The sequence below is a fragment of the Mustela erminea genome, chromosome 7 (genome assembly GCF_009829155.1).
Source record: "Mustela erminea isolate mMusErm1 chromosome 7, mMusErm1.Pri, whole genome shotgun sequence".
Taxonomy (NCBI): Eukaryota; Metazoa; Chordata; class Mammalia; order Carnivora; family Mustelidae; genus Mustela; species Mustela erminea.
The window spans coordinates 91,993,458-92,010,591 of NC_045620.1; the positions used below are offsets into that span (position 1 = coordinate 91,993,458).

Here is a 17,134-nt window from a genome sequence, read left to right on the forward strand (position 1 = left end):
GGCAACCTATCCTCAAGAACCAGGTGAGGGCTGCCGTTAAATAACTTTAATAGTTGATGTGAGAGTCACAGGGAGGTGCGCTCCCTCCCAAGGCTCTTCAGTGCCATCCTCAAAGCTGGTTAGTGCAGGGAGGTAGGGCAGGATTGGTTCCAGTTTTCTCCCAGGAAGGGTTTGAGGGGTCCAAGGCAGTCCCAGGAAGGAGCCCCTCAACACCTTGGCAAGCACAGCTGAGGAGGGGCTTCTGCTCCCGCCCCCCAGCCTACCCCCAGTCCAGCAGAGGAAGGGGAGGCCAAGCTGGCCAACCTGCTGCCGACAGCGCCGCACCCGGAGCCCAGCTGCTTGTAGGCTGTCTCTTCCTCTGGCCAGATCCTGCGGCCAGCACTTTTCTCTCTCAGACTGGCGACTGGAGCCAAGGGCGGGGTGGGCCTTTGCTGAAGAGGCCTCTGGATCGTGGGGATCGCTGCTGGGGGAGAGGGGCAACGGAGCGGGAAGCCCCAGGGGAGTGGTCTGGGGGGACGGCATCCAGGGAGAATGTTCGGGGTCGCCCCCAGGGCATGGGGTGGGTCCGAGCTGGGGCTGGGGCCACTGAGGCAGGTGAGCAGGGGTTAGGCAGGGCAGGCTGTTCTGTAAACATTGCTAGCCAGGGTGGGGGTGTCTCCAGCCTTGTGCCCTCCCGCTGGGCCAGGATGTCTGTCACCGCTGCGATGTCATCCAGCGGCTCAATAGCTGTGACACCAGGAAGGGGTTGAGGGGAGGGGGCCAGTCAGAACTTAGGCCCCAGGCCTACCCAGCCCTGACCATCACCTGTCACTGTAATAGGAGGAAAGCAAAGCCCGGATCTCAGCTGAGATTGTGTTATCCTGCAGGAGAAGCCCCTCACCTGGGCCCCCTGGAGCCATGGGCTCTGATAAGACTATGGGATACAGGGTGCAGGGGGGATGGAGATGAGGGGGTGGGCAGAAGTGGGTGAAAAAAAATCAAGAAAAGAGGAGGAAAATGAAAGCAGTGCCAAGCAAGTGAAGGGTCAGAGGAAGAGACAGGAATCCGCATGCAGAAAGGGAAACAGAGAAGAAGAAATTAGGAAAGAAATCCATAAAATGAATCCGGCTCTTTGGGGGTTGGTTTGGAACTTTGGTGGAGATGGCTCTAAGAAGAGCTGGAGAAGAGAAACAAATACAACAGGACCGAGAGGGCCTTGGGTCCCCAGAGCTCTGCCTCAGCCTGTTGCTTGCTCTGTTCCCATTATCTGGGCTGCCTCGAAGCCCCCAAGCCCACCTGCCGTCAGGTTCCCGGAGTGTCCTTTCACTCACCCATCTCATGGTACAAGGACCCCTGCTTGGCCAGGACTTGGGGTGGTTTCCGGGGAGCAGGGGTTTCAATCTTCATGATTTCATCACAGCACTGCTTCCACTGGCCTGAAGGGAGAGCCATGACTAGGGTGGGAGGAGGAAGACTGAAAGGGCCAGGCCGTCCCCTCCCCCGCTACATTCCCTTCCACACTTTCTGGAAGTAGAGCCTTTTGATAAAAATAAACCCCAGCCCACCCAAAGGTTCAAACCAGCCCCCTCCTCTTACTCATGTCAAAGAAAAGCTGCCACAAAGCCTCCATCCAGCTATGCAGGGCTCCTCGGCTCTCTGTCTGAAGGGTGTGTGTCACCTCATCCTCCCCATACCGGTTACTGATGCTCAGGGTCAAGGGCCGGCCTGCAGCCTGGTCTGGGTCCCCTGCCCGGACTCGAGTCTCCTGCGGGAGAAGGAAGGGGTCTTCTTCACCTTGGTCACAGAAGTCAGCGGTCACAGATACCAGGCAGGCTTGCTCATCCCTGCCTTAGAAGGAAGAGCTGGTTGGGTCTCTCATCTGCCTCCTATTGAGCAGAGCAGGAAGGAACAGCAGGAAAGGACTGGGGATGAGATAGAGTCCTCAGTCAGGAAAGAGGAGCAGACAGAGACGGGATTGAGGGAGGCACAGAGGCGAGCAGGAATGCTGAGGCCTAATATCCCTCAGTACTTTCATAAAAGTCATCAGGAAAGCTAGCAAAAGGGCTTGGAAATTAAGAGGGGTCATTGGACTTGGGTTGGGAGACAAAGCCAGGAAAGGGGGAAGAAAATGCAGAATGGAATTTGAGAGAAAAGGCAGAAAGAGAATGAAAATCCTAAACTGGCCGTGGGACCCTCTGGGACTTGACAGGGGCTAACGCTAGTGAGAAGAGAGCCTTTTCCAGTGACCCCGGTGAGAACACTCCTGGCCCTGAAGCTGGGTGCGGTGCTGCTAGGAACAGCAGGCCTGACTTCCATCTCTCTGCACCCACCCTCCTGGGACCTGAAGGAGACACTCCTGGGCCCAGGCACCTGGTACCTTTACCACCAAGGGATCCATCACCTTGTTGATGGCAATAGTAAACAACGGCTCTTCCCCAGTGTCTGCGTCTTCGGGTTGCCGGTAACAGAAGAGGCTTGTGCCTTTCAGGACTCCATGCACTCGCGCCCAGTCCTGCAGCTCCCCAGCTTGCTGCACAAAAGACTCAAGGTTTCCTGGGGGAATCACACCCCCAACACCCTTCTTCCCGTTCCCCCACTGAGAGTCTGTTCCTTTCTGCCCACCCTCGTGTCTGATCCTCCTGTCTTCTTGCTATAACCCTCCTTTCTCCACCCAGATCTTGACTTTCCAATAGTCCTTCGGTGCCTAGATGATCCAGCTGACCTTTGCCTTCTCCAGGTTCCCTTCTCCGCCTCAGGGCCCCTCACCTGCACCCTGAGGGTACCACTGGCGGTAGGCTGAGTCATGCAGAGAGGCTGAGCCACCAGGCGGCAACACACGCTACCATAGAGGGGAAGCCAGGCGGGGTTCTCCTCTGGGGGATAGGAAGTTTAGGGTAAGGGTGGTGAACGAAAGGGACCATCCCACGGCCCCTCTTCTCACTGTCCAGCGTCCCCTCCCTCCACAACAGACTCACCATGGCTAGCGAGGGTAAGGTCGTGTGTGCGGAACCCATCCTGCACTGCCGCCAAGGTGAGCGTGGTGTGAGCCAAGAGGTGGTAACGAGGACCACTACACAACAGAGAAGTGGGCCTCAGCCTGGCGCCAGGCCTCCTAGACTGCAGGAAAACTAGATGGCCTCCCCCAGAGGGGTAAGGATATTTCCCGAGCTCCTGCTAAGTGCCACGTCCTGTGCTTCCTGTGCTTCCTGTGCTTCCTGTGCTTTACGTATGTTATCCCACTGTATTCCCACGACAGCCTTGGGAGGTTGGTGGCATTGTTTCACGAATAGATGAGAGAGCCTGAGGCTTAGAGAAGTTAAGAAATTTGCCCATAATTCACAGCTGGTAGGTGGTAGAGCTGGAATTTGACCTCCTGTCTGTCTCCAAAGGTAGCAAAGTCACTGCCCTAGAGCTTCTCCAACTGCTGCTCAGAGACCCAGTGTCTCTGGGTGCTTCCAGGCACCAGCAGGCAACCCCACGGGACCCAGGCTACATCGTGCCAACCAGGGCACTCTGTCCTATCCACATAATATGCATTTGCTGCTGCAAAAAATTCAAGCCCCCCCAAACAGCTCTACCTACATTCCTACTGGTCCTCTTGGTTGACTTGGGCCTGGCTCCAGGGCACAGGCTAGGGTGTATCCCAGCCAAGTGGCCGCCACTCATTCATGTAGGCCTGCATGCTGTGGCAGTGGCACAGAATAGGTTTGCATGCTCGACACAGCTCAGAGGCCACCGGAGGCCAGGATATATGCAGCTGAGGGCAGTGGGGGCATATAGGGCCTTACCCCACAGCTGGGGTGGGGAGCAGAATGGGACTGCTCCCCGAACCCGACGCACTCTCCAGTGACGCCCGGACACGCCTCCCAGAGGAGCGGCCTAGGGAGCTGCTGAGTTTGGTGGCAAGCCTCTTGGGGGCTCCAGCCAGGGCCCCCTCCTCTTCCAAGCAGGCTCCGTACAGCTCCAGTCGCAGTTCAAAATCTGGCCCTGCCTCGGTGCTATAGGAGGGTGGGCGGAAGAGAGAAGGCTGGTCCTGGGGAAGTTCAGGGAGGCATGAGGGGGTGGGCGGGGTGGAGGATGACGTGCTGCGAGTACAGGACAGCTGTCCAGGTGAGGCCCATCTTCCTTCCTCCCCTGCAGCTCCATCCAAGGACTGGAGGAGACTGGAGAAAGGAGGGAGCCCCCAGGGACAAGGCACTCACAAGAGCACGTTGTTCTGAAAGGAGATGTCTGTGAGGGTCCTGTCCACCAAGATCATCTCTGTGTCCTGAATGTGTTCCCCTAGCTGCAGCAGCAGGAACACAGCCCAGCGGTGCAGGTCTGGGGACAGAGGCCCAAACTAGTAAGCACGGTGCCCCACGAGAGTCTCCAACCTCAGGTCACTCCCTCAGTTTGTCCCAGCATGTGTGGAACTCACCGCCTTTGTTCTTGAAATATTCTGTGTCCTTCCACATGAGTGGAATCCGGAGGTCTGAGGAGCAGAGGAGGAGCAGGAAGGGATGTTGAGACAGGGCAGGAGATCATGTGGTTGGGCAAGGAACGCCAGCAGCTAGGGGGCCGGGGTGGGGTGGGCAGTGATGGGGAAGAGCTGTGTTTCTTACCGGAGATGCAGACACGGCCTCGGCAAGGGGAGCGCTCAGCAGGTGGCCCGCTATCTGAAGGCCTGTGGGCAAATCCAACCCCGTTGTGGTTCTCAAGGGCTCTAAGATGCCTCCAGCCCAGGGCCTAGCCCCCAGGTCCCCAGCCAGACTGACAGGGCAGGGCTGAGGCACTGTTTGAGCTGTCACTTGAACCCAGGGGTTCACCAGGCCTGGGGACACCAGAGGCACATTAGTTCACAGGCAGTACAAGCTCCAGGCTTCTCCCCCTCCAAGCACCCTCTCTGACCATCTCCCCCAGACCCCTGCCAGGCACAAGTAAGGCTTGAGGGAACAGGTGCCTGCAGAGAGACTCCTTTTCAAGGGCTCATCTCCACTAAACCCCAGACCTGGAGGAGTTTGCAGGCTTTCTTTTTAACCATAGGGGAGGCTGTGCTTTACCATCTTATCACTTCTTCAATGTAGGACAGTACTGGGGTGGTTGGAAAATCAAGAACACAAGTGAAGAACATCTGTGTTCCATTTGCCACAAACCTCTCTCTTCCCTCCTCCTCAGCTTTGATTTCTCCTCTACCATCCCTAGGTAGGCTTAGCCTTCCCAGTACCCCAAGTTCCTCGGCCCCCAGTGCAGCAGCCCAGACACCTGGCCTTTCTCCCCCCACCCATCAGGAGCACTCTCTGAGTTTGTCTCTCCCCTCAGGTGGACAGCCAGTTCAGCCACCCAATTCAGAAGGTCACTAATGTCATTAGCAATTTAGTAAGGCCTTAAGCTAAACAGTGTGCCACTGAGTGAGGGCAAAGCATTTAGTTGTCAGCGATCTGGGGTGTACTTCACCCCACACTGCCTAAGCTGGGTGGGACTTTGGCAGGGCAGAGCCTGTTGAGGGCTGCCTCTCAGGAGACCTCAAATTCACATTAGGACCTGCCCCCCGCCACCCCATCTGCTTGCCCGTTAGCTTTGTGGGGAAGCCACAGAGCTGGTTATCTGCCTTCCCCTGGGGGCTTCATGGATGGGCTCTGGAGGGCTCCTGGTGACCCCTTCTTGTGGCAGGCTTCACGGCAAAGCTGCGATGGGTGTCACGCCAGAGAAAGCTGGCACTTTCTCCCCACTCAGCCCTGTGGGGTCAAGCAGGCTTATTTTGCCAGCAGCCAGTTTTCCAAATGATCAGTTTACCCAAGTGGCCAGTTCTCAGAATGATAAACTAGCCAGGTATTTTCTCCAACATTTAGTTGTAGCCGAGCATCACCTCAGCCATCCGGCTGCAGCTTTGTCAGACCGCCAGCGCGAACTGTCGGTGCAGCTGGCGTTTCACATCCGGAAGCTGACCCCTTTTAAAATACATCTAATTTATGTGAACAGGGAGGTGTTCCCTTAAACACTGTTTTATTATTCCCTTTTTCAAGCAGTGCTTGTGCTGGTGAACCTCAGGTACGCTCTTGTCAATCTGTGGTCAGCTGGCCACCCAGTGAACTGACTTCGGGGAAGTTAGCTTTCCAGAAGCCACCCAGCCCACCCCCTCAGACCATCGGCAGCACTTAGGCAAGAAGTGCATTTACATTCTCAGCCCTCAGCCCGCCAGCCTTTCACCACCAGACACGCTGCTTTCCTGAGCCCAGCCTGAGCTACTCACCAGTGCACCTTTGGGCAGCACATTATGGTGAGAAAACACCAAGGGGTCTCCCAGGCTCTGACAAGGCTTCGTGGGGACGTCATCCTCAGGGTGACCCACACCCCCAAGCACACACCCTGGGCCACTACCCTGTGCTCACCGCCGGCCAGTCTTCCTCAGCACCTGCGCCTCCTTCCGCCGCTGCAGCTCACCCATGTAGCTCAGGATGCGGCTGTTGCACACCAGCAGGCTCTTGGTGGCCTCCAGAGCCTGCTCTCTCTGGGAGCAGGCTGCCAGCAGCTTGCAGGCCCCTTCCCTCATCCGGATCTCATGGTCTAGCTTTCTCTGCAACTCTGTGTCCTAGACAGAGTGGGGGAAAGGATGAGACGGAAATGTTGGTTGGGGACAGGCTGAAGCACGCTCCAGACCCCAAGCAGGATGTGCTCCAGAAGAAACTAAGAAACATGTTTCAGGCAACTCAGCCTCACCTGCCCAATAATAACCAGAGAAGCTTTGTAAAAATACAGATGTCCTTATGCATTTGATGGTAGGAGCATAAATTCCACTGGCTTGTTTTGAGCACAATTTGGAAAAATCTATGAAAACTAGAAATTCACATATCCTCTGATCCAGCTATTCAATATCTAGTAGGAGTTTATCTACAAATAGTTTAACTACAAGTAGTTTAACTACAAATATAGTTACACATGTAAGCAAAGCCACATTCATTCTAACACTGTTTTAAAACACCAAGATTAAAAGTCCTTCACTCATGGGAACCTGGCTGGCTCAGTCCCTGAAGCTTCTGCCTTCGGTTCAGATCATGATCCCAGAGTCCTAGGATCGAGCCCCACTTCAGGCTCCTTGCTCAGCAGGAAGCCTGCTTCTCCCTCTCCCACTGCCCCTGCTTGTGTTCCCTATCTCGATGTGTTTCTCTCTGTCAAATGAATCTCAAAAGAAAAAAAAAAAAGTCCTTCACTCGGGCATTGGTTAAATAAGTCACCGCATTCCTGTGGAATATGGAATACTACAGACATCAAAGATTTAGGTAGACATATATATGCAGATATAAAATACTCTTCAAAATGTATGAAGTTAGGGGACACAGGGGGGCTCAGTCGGTGAAAAGCATCTGACTCTTGATTCTGGTTCAGGTCATGATCTCAGTGTTCTGAAATTGAACCCTGGGTCAGGCTCTGTGCTCAGCAAGGAGTCTGCTTTGGGATTCTCCCTGTCCTTCCTCCTGCTTGTGCTTGCACAGTTGCACAGGTTCTTTCTCTCTCACCCCCCTCCAAAAAAAAAAAAAAATATATATATATATATATATATATATATATATATATATATATATATATATATGTTCTACAAGTGGTAGCATGCTGTGATACTCTCTTCTCACTTCATATAAAACAGACACTGTAGGCCTGGGTGCCAGGAATGGAAAACAGATTTATACTACTTTAAAATATATCCTTCTTTTCTTCTGTGCTACTGGAAATTGTGTTACCTTTTTTTTTCCCCCCAGAGAGGGAGAGAGAATCTCAGCAGGCTCACACCCAGTCGGGAGCCGAATGTGGGGCTCGATCTCATTACCCTGAGATCATGACCTGAGCCAGAATCAAGAGCTGGACAGTTAACCAAGTCAGCCCCTCAGGCACCCCTTGTGTTACCTTTAAAAAAAAATTAAATCCTTTCAGTTAAACATAGGCATGCACATGCGCGTGCACGTGCACACACACACACACAAACACACACACACTATCAGGCTCTACTTCAGACTTGCAGAATAAGAATCTCTAAGAATTTAGTGGGTGTGTTTTTTTGGAAATTCCCCAAATGGTTCTGAGGTGTAGCCAGGGCCAAGAACCACCAACTAAAGAAAATGGACAAGATAGTAAAGACCCTCCCGGGTTACCCTGAAGACTCAAGTGATGGGGAACATCTAGTTGGCAAGGGATCTGTGCAGGAGCATACCCCCTACAGCGTTCACCCATACTTCACAGAACCCTGTACACGCTCCAGATTAGGGGCTCTGCCACCTGCTGGCCCTCTCAGCTTGGGAAGTTGAGGAGAGAGGCAAGGACTGGGGATGGGGAGGCAGGTAGGGCAGGAGATCAGGAGTGAGGGGCAAAATAAGTGTTATTCACAGCTGTGAATAAGGATGGGGGGTAGTGTTTAGGCACTGAGACAGGCACCAGGGTTCTAAGGAACATTCACTCAGAAAGAGCCCTGGAGGTCTCGGCAGAGAGCGAAGGGCGAGAGCACCAGTTTGACATAAAACAAATCTGGGTCTGAGTCAGTCCTGCCAGTCTTGAGAAGCTGAGAAGAAACTTACTTAAAATTTACTCCACCTCCCTAAGACTTGGTTTCTCCATCTATAAAATGAGGTTGGAAGTAGTTGCACACGCTAGAACTGTGAGGATTCAGTAAGCCAGGAATGTAAAGCATTTAGCACAGTGCCCAGCGCATAGTGTGGATGAATGGGGAGGATGCTTTCTTTAAATGCTACTTTGGCAGAAGTAGCATTCACCCAACAAACCTTGGAGCATCCCTATGCTGTCTGAGGGCCCACATTTAAAGTCCAGCTGGGCAGTGAGAGATGCAGACACTAATGGCTGCCCCGTAAGTGCCTTGTCATGGCATAAACACACTCGTGGGAGACAGCCCTGTTTGCTTCTGGCTGAGGTGATGGGGAAGGCTTCAGAAAGGAGGGGGGAAGCCTAACTGCATGACAGTGTGAGCTTAGTTTGAGAGGAAGCCCAGGGAAGGCACCAGATAGGAAGACAGGAGTGAACATGATCACCCAAAACCCGTCTTCATCCTCACATCAGCTCTCACACTGTGCACTTGATTCTGTCCCCTGTGTCTCCAGCATTCAAGTCTCCAAGACCTGAACACCCTAGATTACTGCTTTCAAAAGCCTTGTCCAGCCTCTCTGCACACTCCTCCTTCACAATTTATTTCCTGGGCCACCACTGGGCTGGGCCTGACTTTCATCACCCCCTCCCACAGTTTCTCTTCCTGACCCTTCAGAAGTAGGCCAACCAGGTCCCAATGCCCCCTCCACCAGGAAGCCCTCCCAGACTACACAGCTCCTGCCGCCCCACTCCCCCAGCCCGTCTGTCTGTCTGCACCAGGGTCCCACCTCTGCTAAGCTTTCCTGCTTGCCAACCCCCATCCCATTCTACTTCCAGCTTCACCCACAAACACCAGGAAACGATGAGAGAAGGGGGGAGGGAGGGGACAGAGAAGCGTGCTCAAGCCCTCTCGCGGCTAGTCTCTTTACCCGGGCCCCAGCACTCACGGATCCTTCCCTAGCCCTGTCCATTGCCCTCGAGGCACCAATGCTGGCAGTGCGCTGGGTCTGGGGAGTTGCAAGTGCCCCCGCCCGCCTGCCGTGGCGCTCAGGGCGCTGGTGACATCAGCTCCAAACTGCCGCGAGAGCAGGTTGAGGGGCTCCCCGGCGCAGGTGGTTCCTCCTTGCGCCTGGCGGGGCTAGGATCCGGGCAGCAGAACCCTGAGACGCAGTCGTGTGCAACATTGCTCCCGGAGCTCCCCCGTCGCCCTGGATAGGGCTTTGGCCTTGGTGCCGCTAGAGCTGCAGGAGGCCCAGAGGCTCCTCCTGCTTTGTGGTTGCCCTCCAAGGTGACCCCTTGCCCAGGAGCACAGGGGAGGGAAGGGAGTATGTAAACTGGAAAAACTGGAGCGGTGGAAAACTCTCTGGGCTCAGCCTGGATGAGCCCAACACCTCTGCTACCATCTCCCACCCCACTCTGGCCCCAGAAATTCTGGCTCCCACCCTTTGGGCAGAGCATCTCTGGAATCCTGGCACTGTTTCTAGATCCCTATGCTTTGTCCCCATCTTGCCAATCCAGGGATAGCTTCTTGTCCCCCCTCCCCACTCACACACCCCTTTCTCCAGATGTAGGCAGTGTTTTCACTACTCTCCTGGGAAAGAGCCCAGAGTTGGATGTCAGCAGGACTTGGGTCAAGGCCCAAGGGGCTGAAGGAGGATGAGTCATGGGCAGAAGCCCAGCACACATTAGGCCCTCGTGGATGTCTTTTCCTGCCCCCTCCCCCCAGTTCTTTTCAGTCCCTGACTTACTGTTCTGCTTCTCATCACCTCTGTTCCCTTCAGAATCTCCACTGGGGCTAAATCCAAATCCTGGCTTGGGAATTTGACTAGCTGTGAGAACTTAGCCTCTGGAGACTATAAACTGGGGAGTGCCCCACCTCCTTCATAGTACTGTTTGAGGATTAAGTGAGAAAGTCTAATCACTACTTTGGACCAGCACATATTTAAGAACGACCTTCTCTCACTCCCATCTTCCCTTTACTTGCAGTTTAAGTTGCTTCCTCCAGAAAGTTCTTGGATTTACTCTGCCACGACTACCTACCTCTCTGGCCAATCTCTGAAATATCAATGGATCTCTCTTTCTTGAGTGAGGACTGGGCAGAGGGGGGACTGCTGAGTTTGATGGAGAAGGAACATAGCATCCTCAGCCTGTACCCTAGCGGAGGTAAGAGAGGTGGCCAAAGTGAAATCTAAGCCCCATCCTCTGTTCCAGAACTCGGACAGGCCTCCCATGAAGAAAAATTACATGGGGAAGGGGGGTGGTGTGCACAGGGGAGTAGAGAAGATGCTGAATTTAAACATTTTAATACCTAGACCAGCTCTGTTCAATTACATCTCCGGCAGTGATGGAAATGTTCCACAGCCATCTTGAAATGGCTAGAGCAACCAAGAAATTGTTTATTTCACTTTAATTAACTAAATTATACATTCAAGTAGCCACATGTAACTAGTAATGCAGACAGCACAGAGGAATAGGTTTCACCCCATGTGCTACTACAGGACAATAGGTAGTAGCAGAGTCCCAGTGGGCTCGCTGAGCACCTTTCTGCATATTAGAAAAAGGTAACCCTCTCTAGGCAAACAAGTTAGATAAAGGTGTCCCCTCCTGATGTAGCCCTAAACCAGGCTGGGACTCCTGCGTCTGGCTGGTGCCCTTGTAAGGGAAACAACCTGCACACTTTGTGCCAGGGACATGCTGAGAAAAATCGCGAGTCCACGTCTGGGCTTGCTGGTCAAGAGTGCCGTGACTGACCAGCAGTGTCTGCTATGGTCCAGGGCATGGGCGCCAGGGCAGAGGGGTGCACTGGCAATAAATTTCCACTCCTGATCTGGACTCTTTACAGTCCCTCCTCTGACCTTCCTCAGCAGCAAACTCTTGCCTTGTCCAGGCAGTCACTTCCACAGCCTCCTTTACCTCCCCTATCTCAGTAAATGGCCACACCACCCAGCTTGGGCACACCTGAGAATCATTCCAGAGCTCCTTCTTTGCCATGAGGCAAATCCATGTTCAGTTCTTAAGGCCCATCCACCAACAAGCCCCATCAGATCCACCACCGTCATCGGAAATCCACCCCCTTCTCTGTCTCTACCATGAGCACTTGCAACCACAGCACCAGGTTCACTCCCCTAAAGCCATAACAACTTCCTATCTGGTGGTCTTCTGCTACCTCTCTTGTCAACTCTCCTCTCTCCTTCCCTCCATGCCTGCCTAGCCTATTCGCCTCAGAAGCCCTTATTTTAAAACATTAGATGAGGGGCGCCTGGGTGGCTCAGTGGGTTAAAGCATCTGCCTTCAGCTCAGGTCATGATCTCAGGATCCTGGGATGGACATCAGGCTCTCTGCTCAGCAGGGAGCCTGCTTCCCTTCCTCTCTCTCTGCCTGCCTCTCTGCCTACTTGTGATCTCTATCAAATAAATAAAAATCTTTAAAAACAAAACAAAACAAAACCAAACATTAGATGAGTTGTTTCCCTGCTTAAAACCCTTGGGTGGGCCAACATCGCACCTAGAGTAAAAGGCCTTGTGTAAGGCCTTAACCTGGTGTCTGTCCATGATCTCAGCCCCAACTCCTGTGTTCCAGCCACACTGGAACTGGAGCACAACCTCATCTAAGAGCCTCTGCCCTTGCTATGCCCTCCAGCTGGAAAGCTCTTCCTCTAGTCTCCACGTATCTTCATATCTTTCTGGTCTCAGCTCATGATCTCATCACAGAGGCCTGCTCTGACCTCCACGCTGAATGCTGCCTTCCCCACCTGATGGGTGTTACACCCCTGTTTTTATCATCATGTCACTGGGGGGATGATTTCTGTGTTTACATGTTTATTGTATTCTCCCAGTTGAATGGTTCACTGAGGTATCCCATGGTCAACAAGGAGCTAGGCATATAGGCGGTGTTCAATAAAAGTGTTTAAGAATAAATAAATGAATAAACAGCTCCCTGCCACCTACAAGGCCATCAGATCCTTATATCCTGTCAGAGTCGCCTTCCCTTCTCCAGCAAGGCCACATCCTTCCTGCAAACCTCTCTTACCCTGAAGTCTTCTCTTCTTCCCACACCTAAAAGGACCCCTGGGGCCCAAAACACAATCCACCCCCACCCCCAGAGCTTTCAGAAATAGGTGTGAAGGCCCTTTTGCCAACATAATGCTGGTTGGCACTTAACAAGCAAGGCACACAGAACCACCTGTCCCTCTCCCCACTTGGAGCAGTGCCCCCCTCCCTCCTCAGCCCCTGCAGGGACCCGCAGGGCACAAACCCATGCTGGGTGGCACGCAGAGGAGTCCTGGGGGCGGGGGCGTTACCTCCAAGCTGAGCGCCATCTGCCGAATGTAGAGCATATTCAGGTCCTCCAGGATGTGCAATCTGTCCTGCATCTCTGTGACCCCAGTGTCCCTTCCCCTGTGGACCCCTCCAGAGGGGGGGTGCTGGGCAGTCTCCACGCTGCTCCACAATTCCTCCTCCCGCTGCTCCCCTGGTCTTGAAAGAGTGGGCGGAGGGCAGAGGCTGCCCCTGTCCCTCTGGGCTCCTGTCACACCCCTCGGGCTGCTGGGACAAACCTTCCTTGCCTACCACTGTTCCAGGGCCCTGGTGGGAGCCAGGCATGGGAGGGGAGGAAAGCGAGGTGAGAATGAGCAGGGTCCCAGGAAGGGAGACCAGCTGCAGAGGGGTCTCTAGGCACAGAGTGTCCAGTCTTGCTTTGGTGGCAGCTGTTCTCCCAGCTGTGGAAGAAAAAGGCCCTTTCATTCCGACTCTGGCCCCTCCCCAGCCCCCGCCCACATCACTGGCCCGGTGGACAGAGAATCTGTGTGCCGGGAGGGCGTGAGGGGCAGGCACAGCTGGAAGGGGGCAGGGCGGGGCCGCCTCAGGCAGGTTTTATGGAGTTGTGGGGTTTGGCAGGAGGTCGCAGCTTTCAGAGTGGGGTTCTCACTCTCAGAAAGAGGATGGAGCTGAGGACTTGTGGGGAGAGTGATCCCAGGGAGCGGGACAAAGGGGTAAATGGGCCCAACCCCCAGAGCCACCTCTTCCAACTTGGGGCCTTGATCCAGCCCGCCCCACCCTGGGCTCACAATTACCTCGCTTTTCCAGCAGAAGGGAGGTGTGGGAGGGAGAAAGGCTGGGGTGTGCCTGTCTGCTGCTGCCCCCGCTCCCCTCTGCGGGCCCCTTCCCTTCCAGACAGGAAACCAGCCCCGATTCCCAGCCAGCTGCAGCTCTGCCACCCACCCCCCCCAACCCGGGCCCACGGAGTCCCCTCGGCGGCCGGCGGGCCCTGCGACTCCGCCCCGGCTCCTCGGCACTGGCCCGGTAGGCCCGATTTGTCCCGGGGGCGGCCCCAGCCCACAGGCCCCTCCTCCTGGTCCCCGGGCCTCGCCTCTCCCTCCCCCACGCTGGCCCAGCACCCGGTTGCTGGTAAGAGTCCCGACTGAGCCCCTCTCCCCAGGTCCTCTAGCTTCTGAGTCAGAAAAGGCCTGGGACACGGGACATGGATGTGAAAGGGCCTTTGTTCTGGGCAGGCTAGGGGGGAAAGGGCAGAAGCCAGGCCTGGAATCCTGGCCCAGGGGAGAGGGGGCGGGAGGGAGGCCCCCTCACTTAACCCTTTCCAGGCCCAGCAGGGTAGGAGAGCTGACCTCAGGGACAGCCTCTTTGCTGTCGCTACTCGCCCTCTCAGTCCCAGACCTTTCAGCAACTCCCGAGTCTCTACCAGGAGTAACAGGTAGGGCTCGGACCCGGTGGAGGGGTAGAGCGGTGGGCCGGGGGAGGACCTGTCAGACTAGAGGCGGGACTACAAAGTTTTGGTGTGGTAAATAACCCAAAACGTTAAAAGGGATACCCCCCTACACACACACACACACACACACACACACACACTCTCTCTCTCTCTCTCTCTCACTCTCCCCCACCCCCCGCCCCGCAGCCCTTCAGGGGCACAGAGAAGCAGCTGGGGAGGGCTTCAGCGAAGTGGTCAGACGTGGCCTAGGAGCCCAGTTGATGATGAAGGCTATCCCAGGAGGCTGAGACAGGTTGTGAGATGGGGCTGGAGGCCGGGGAAGAAGCGGGAGCCGCCGCCGCGGAGTCCGAGAGGTCTAGGGCCCGCCTACCTGCCCACCGCCCTTTGCCGGGGCGGGGTGGGGCGGGGGGATGCCCGGGAGAGGCCGGGTCCAGGCACGTTTTGGGAATCGAGTCTGCGGACCCTTACACTGAAGCCAGCCCGGAGTTTTTCCAGACAGAGGCAAGTCATCCCAACTGGTCAGACTGTCTAAGCTTTCTGAGAGGGGTCCGATGAACTTTCAGACGGTCCGCGCCTCTCTTGGGAAGTCAACAACAACGGGTTTGTACCTGCACCGCGGCATCTCCGCCCCTCGGCACGGGCTGGGGCGAGGAGCCCCGGCAAGCAGGGCTACGGGAGCCGGGGAAGGGGAAGGAAGGCAGGGACGTGGGTCTCACCTCGGGCGGGTCGCTGAAGAGGCTGAGTCGGAAGCGGCCGCGTTTGAACTCCATCTCCAGGGCGGAGCCCCTGGCCACGGTGACCCGGCTCCGGTGGTTTCGCGAGAACATGCTGATTGCCCCACGCCTTTACCTACTCGGTGCGTTCCCAGAGCCGCCTGGCCGCGCCTGGTCTCGTCCGCCGCTGTCTCTCGACGCCCGCTTGCCGGTGCGGCCGGGAAGCTCTCGCAGCCCGGTTCCCAAACTCCGCCCCCGGAGACGACACCTGGGCCGGGCAGGGCGCGGCACCCTCCTCCACCCCGGCCAGAGGCCCGGCCAGCCCGGCCAGTCCTGGGGCGTCAAGCAGGCCTGGCCCGACAACCCGACAGCCAGGCACCCTACACCTCTTGAGCACTGCGGGGGCGCACCATCCGGTCGCGCCCCAGGCTCCGGCGCCTCACCTGGGCAAGGGGCGGGCCCAGGGAAGCCCCGCCCAGCAGCCGCCCCCACCTGGCAAGCCGCACTCCCTGCGCGCGGAAAATCCCTTGGCCGCAGGAATAGCCGCGTGGCACACTGCGGTTCTGGGAGGACGCTGGGACCGCGCCCAGTTGCGCCCCTAAGCAGCTTCCGAAGTGATCATCTCACTTCCTGCAATCCCAAATGTCCCTTCTTCGATCCCCCTCCCGCTTTAAGTTCCCCAAGCACGGCTGCGTGCACATCCACCCAATTAGTGGGCAGTGCTTAAACACGTCTTGTAATCCCGTTCTGTCCCTTACTAACCTTGGAGCCTCGACCCAATCACTGAACTTTCTGAGCTTCAGTTTTTCTCACCGGTTCAACGGGAGATATAGTGATTATCTCCTTCCTTCAGGTTGCAATGAGGATTACATACGAGAATAGGTGTAAAATGCCCAGCACAGTGCGGGCTTAAACGCCCCTTAAGTGTAAGCCCCTTAAGTGGACCTATGAAGATAAAGACGCAGGTGCAGCGCCTTGTGTCTTTGGAGGGGCACAGGTGACCTCAGCTCCCTGGACCCAGACCTTAAGCGCCTTAAGAGGGTGAGCTGATCATTGACCTCAGTATTGACTACTTTTCAGCTGCTGCTGGATGGCCAAGATTACCACTCAGTTTGTCAAGAAAAGGGGGCTCTCCTCACCTCCACAAAGCCTAGTAAGAGAGAAGGAAATGGCAGAGTATTAGCTTGCTGGCCACACTGGGGAGTCTTCTGGGGACTCCAGAACTTTCTGGAGAGCACTTTCGAGACAGTAGTGAAGCTCCTTCCTAGCAGATGGGCCAGAGCCAGAGAAATACTCACCTTTAGCTTTAGATATGTGACAATTGCTCTGCTGTGGCAAACTGCTCAGTGTTCTACACAACCTGACTTAAATTACTTCCGCAAAGGGGAAATTAATTGTCTTAAGGAACTAAAATGTCCCAAGGTCAGGCTAGAGGTGGCTTGACCCAGGCATTCCGTGTCATGAGGATGGGGTCTTTTCCCTTCCTCTAGTTCTACTTGGCTCCATGTCGCCTTCACTCTCCACAGCACATCATTGCCAGAAATTCCGGGTCTATATCTTTTCAGGGGAAAAGACAGCATCTGCTTCCTGAACCTCCTATACATGTCTTGGATTTACTATGGGCCATCTGGGATCTTTTATCCAACCTTTGTAGCCAGAGGGGTGGCCTGACCTGAACCAGTCACTATGCTGGGGGGGATTCTCTGTGCCAGTCAACCAGACCTGGGTCAGTTGGCCATTCCTGAAGACCAGCTGGAATGTACTGAGCTGGGAGAGGAGGGAAGGGAGAGGTAGTTTCCTTAAAACTGTTCCTGTATGACCACCAGAAGGTGAGGGAATGGACGCTGGACAGGAAGAACAGCAAACAGCTTTGACATAGAAAAATCACATGGAGAAGGGAGTTCTTCTGGTCTGTAGGAAAGGCAGATCAAAAAATTTTATAAAATATGTGGACTCTGGAAGCAGCTTTTTCTCCCCAGGGTCCTGTTCCCTTGCTTTAATAAAATCACCATTTGCACACACAAAAAAACAAAAAACGAAACAAAACAAAAATCTGTGGCCTCTGAGATAAACTTCAAAGGATGGGTGAGGAGGAAGAGGGGGAAAGGCATTGTTTCTTTTTTCCCCTTCCTTCCTTCCTTCCTGGTAAACTC

General features: G+C 55.0%; 1 protein-coding gene across 5 annotated transcripts; it reads right to left on the reverse strand.

Annotated features, from left to right (window-relative positions):
* Window positions 1-33: 33 nt before the first annotated feature.
* Window positions 34-15,683, reverse strand: RTKN (rhotekin). 5 transcript variants are annotated; one of them, XM_032352522.1, is made up of 13 exons: window positions 14,985-15,066; window positions 12,845-13,261; window positions 6,348-6,547; window positions 4,581-4,642; window positions 4,397-4,450; window positions 4,182-4,299; window positions 3,768-3,977; window positions 2,955-3,049; window positions 2,746-2,852; window positions 2,381-2,509; window positions 1,576-1,744; window positions 1,311-1,415; window positions 289-726 (listed from the first exon to the last, which is right to left on the reverse strand). In XM_032352522.1, exons 2-13 carry the CDS (start codon window positions 12,914-12,916, stop codon window positions 392-394), a joined length of 1,656 nt encoding a protein of 551 aa, XP_032208413.1. In that variant the 5' UTR covers window positions 12,917-13,261; window positions 14,985-15,066; the 3' UTR covers window positions 289-391. The 5 variants fall into 5 exon arrangements, with proteins under 5 accessions (XP_032208414.1, XP_032208413.1, XP_032208412.1 ...); XM_032352521.1 differs by lacking the exon at window positions 14,985-15,066 and adding an exon at window positions 13,616-13,789; XM_032352523.1 differs by lacking the exon at window positions 12,845-13,261 and having other exon boundaries at window positions 34-460; window positions 14,985-15,681.
* Window positions 15,684-17,134: the final 1,451 nt, after the last annotated feature.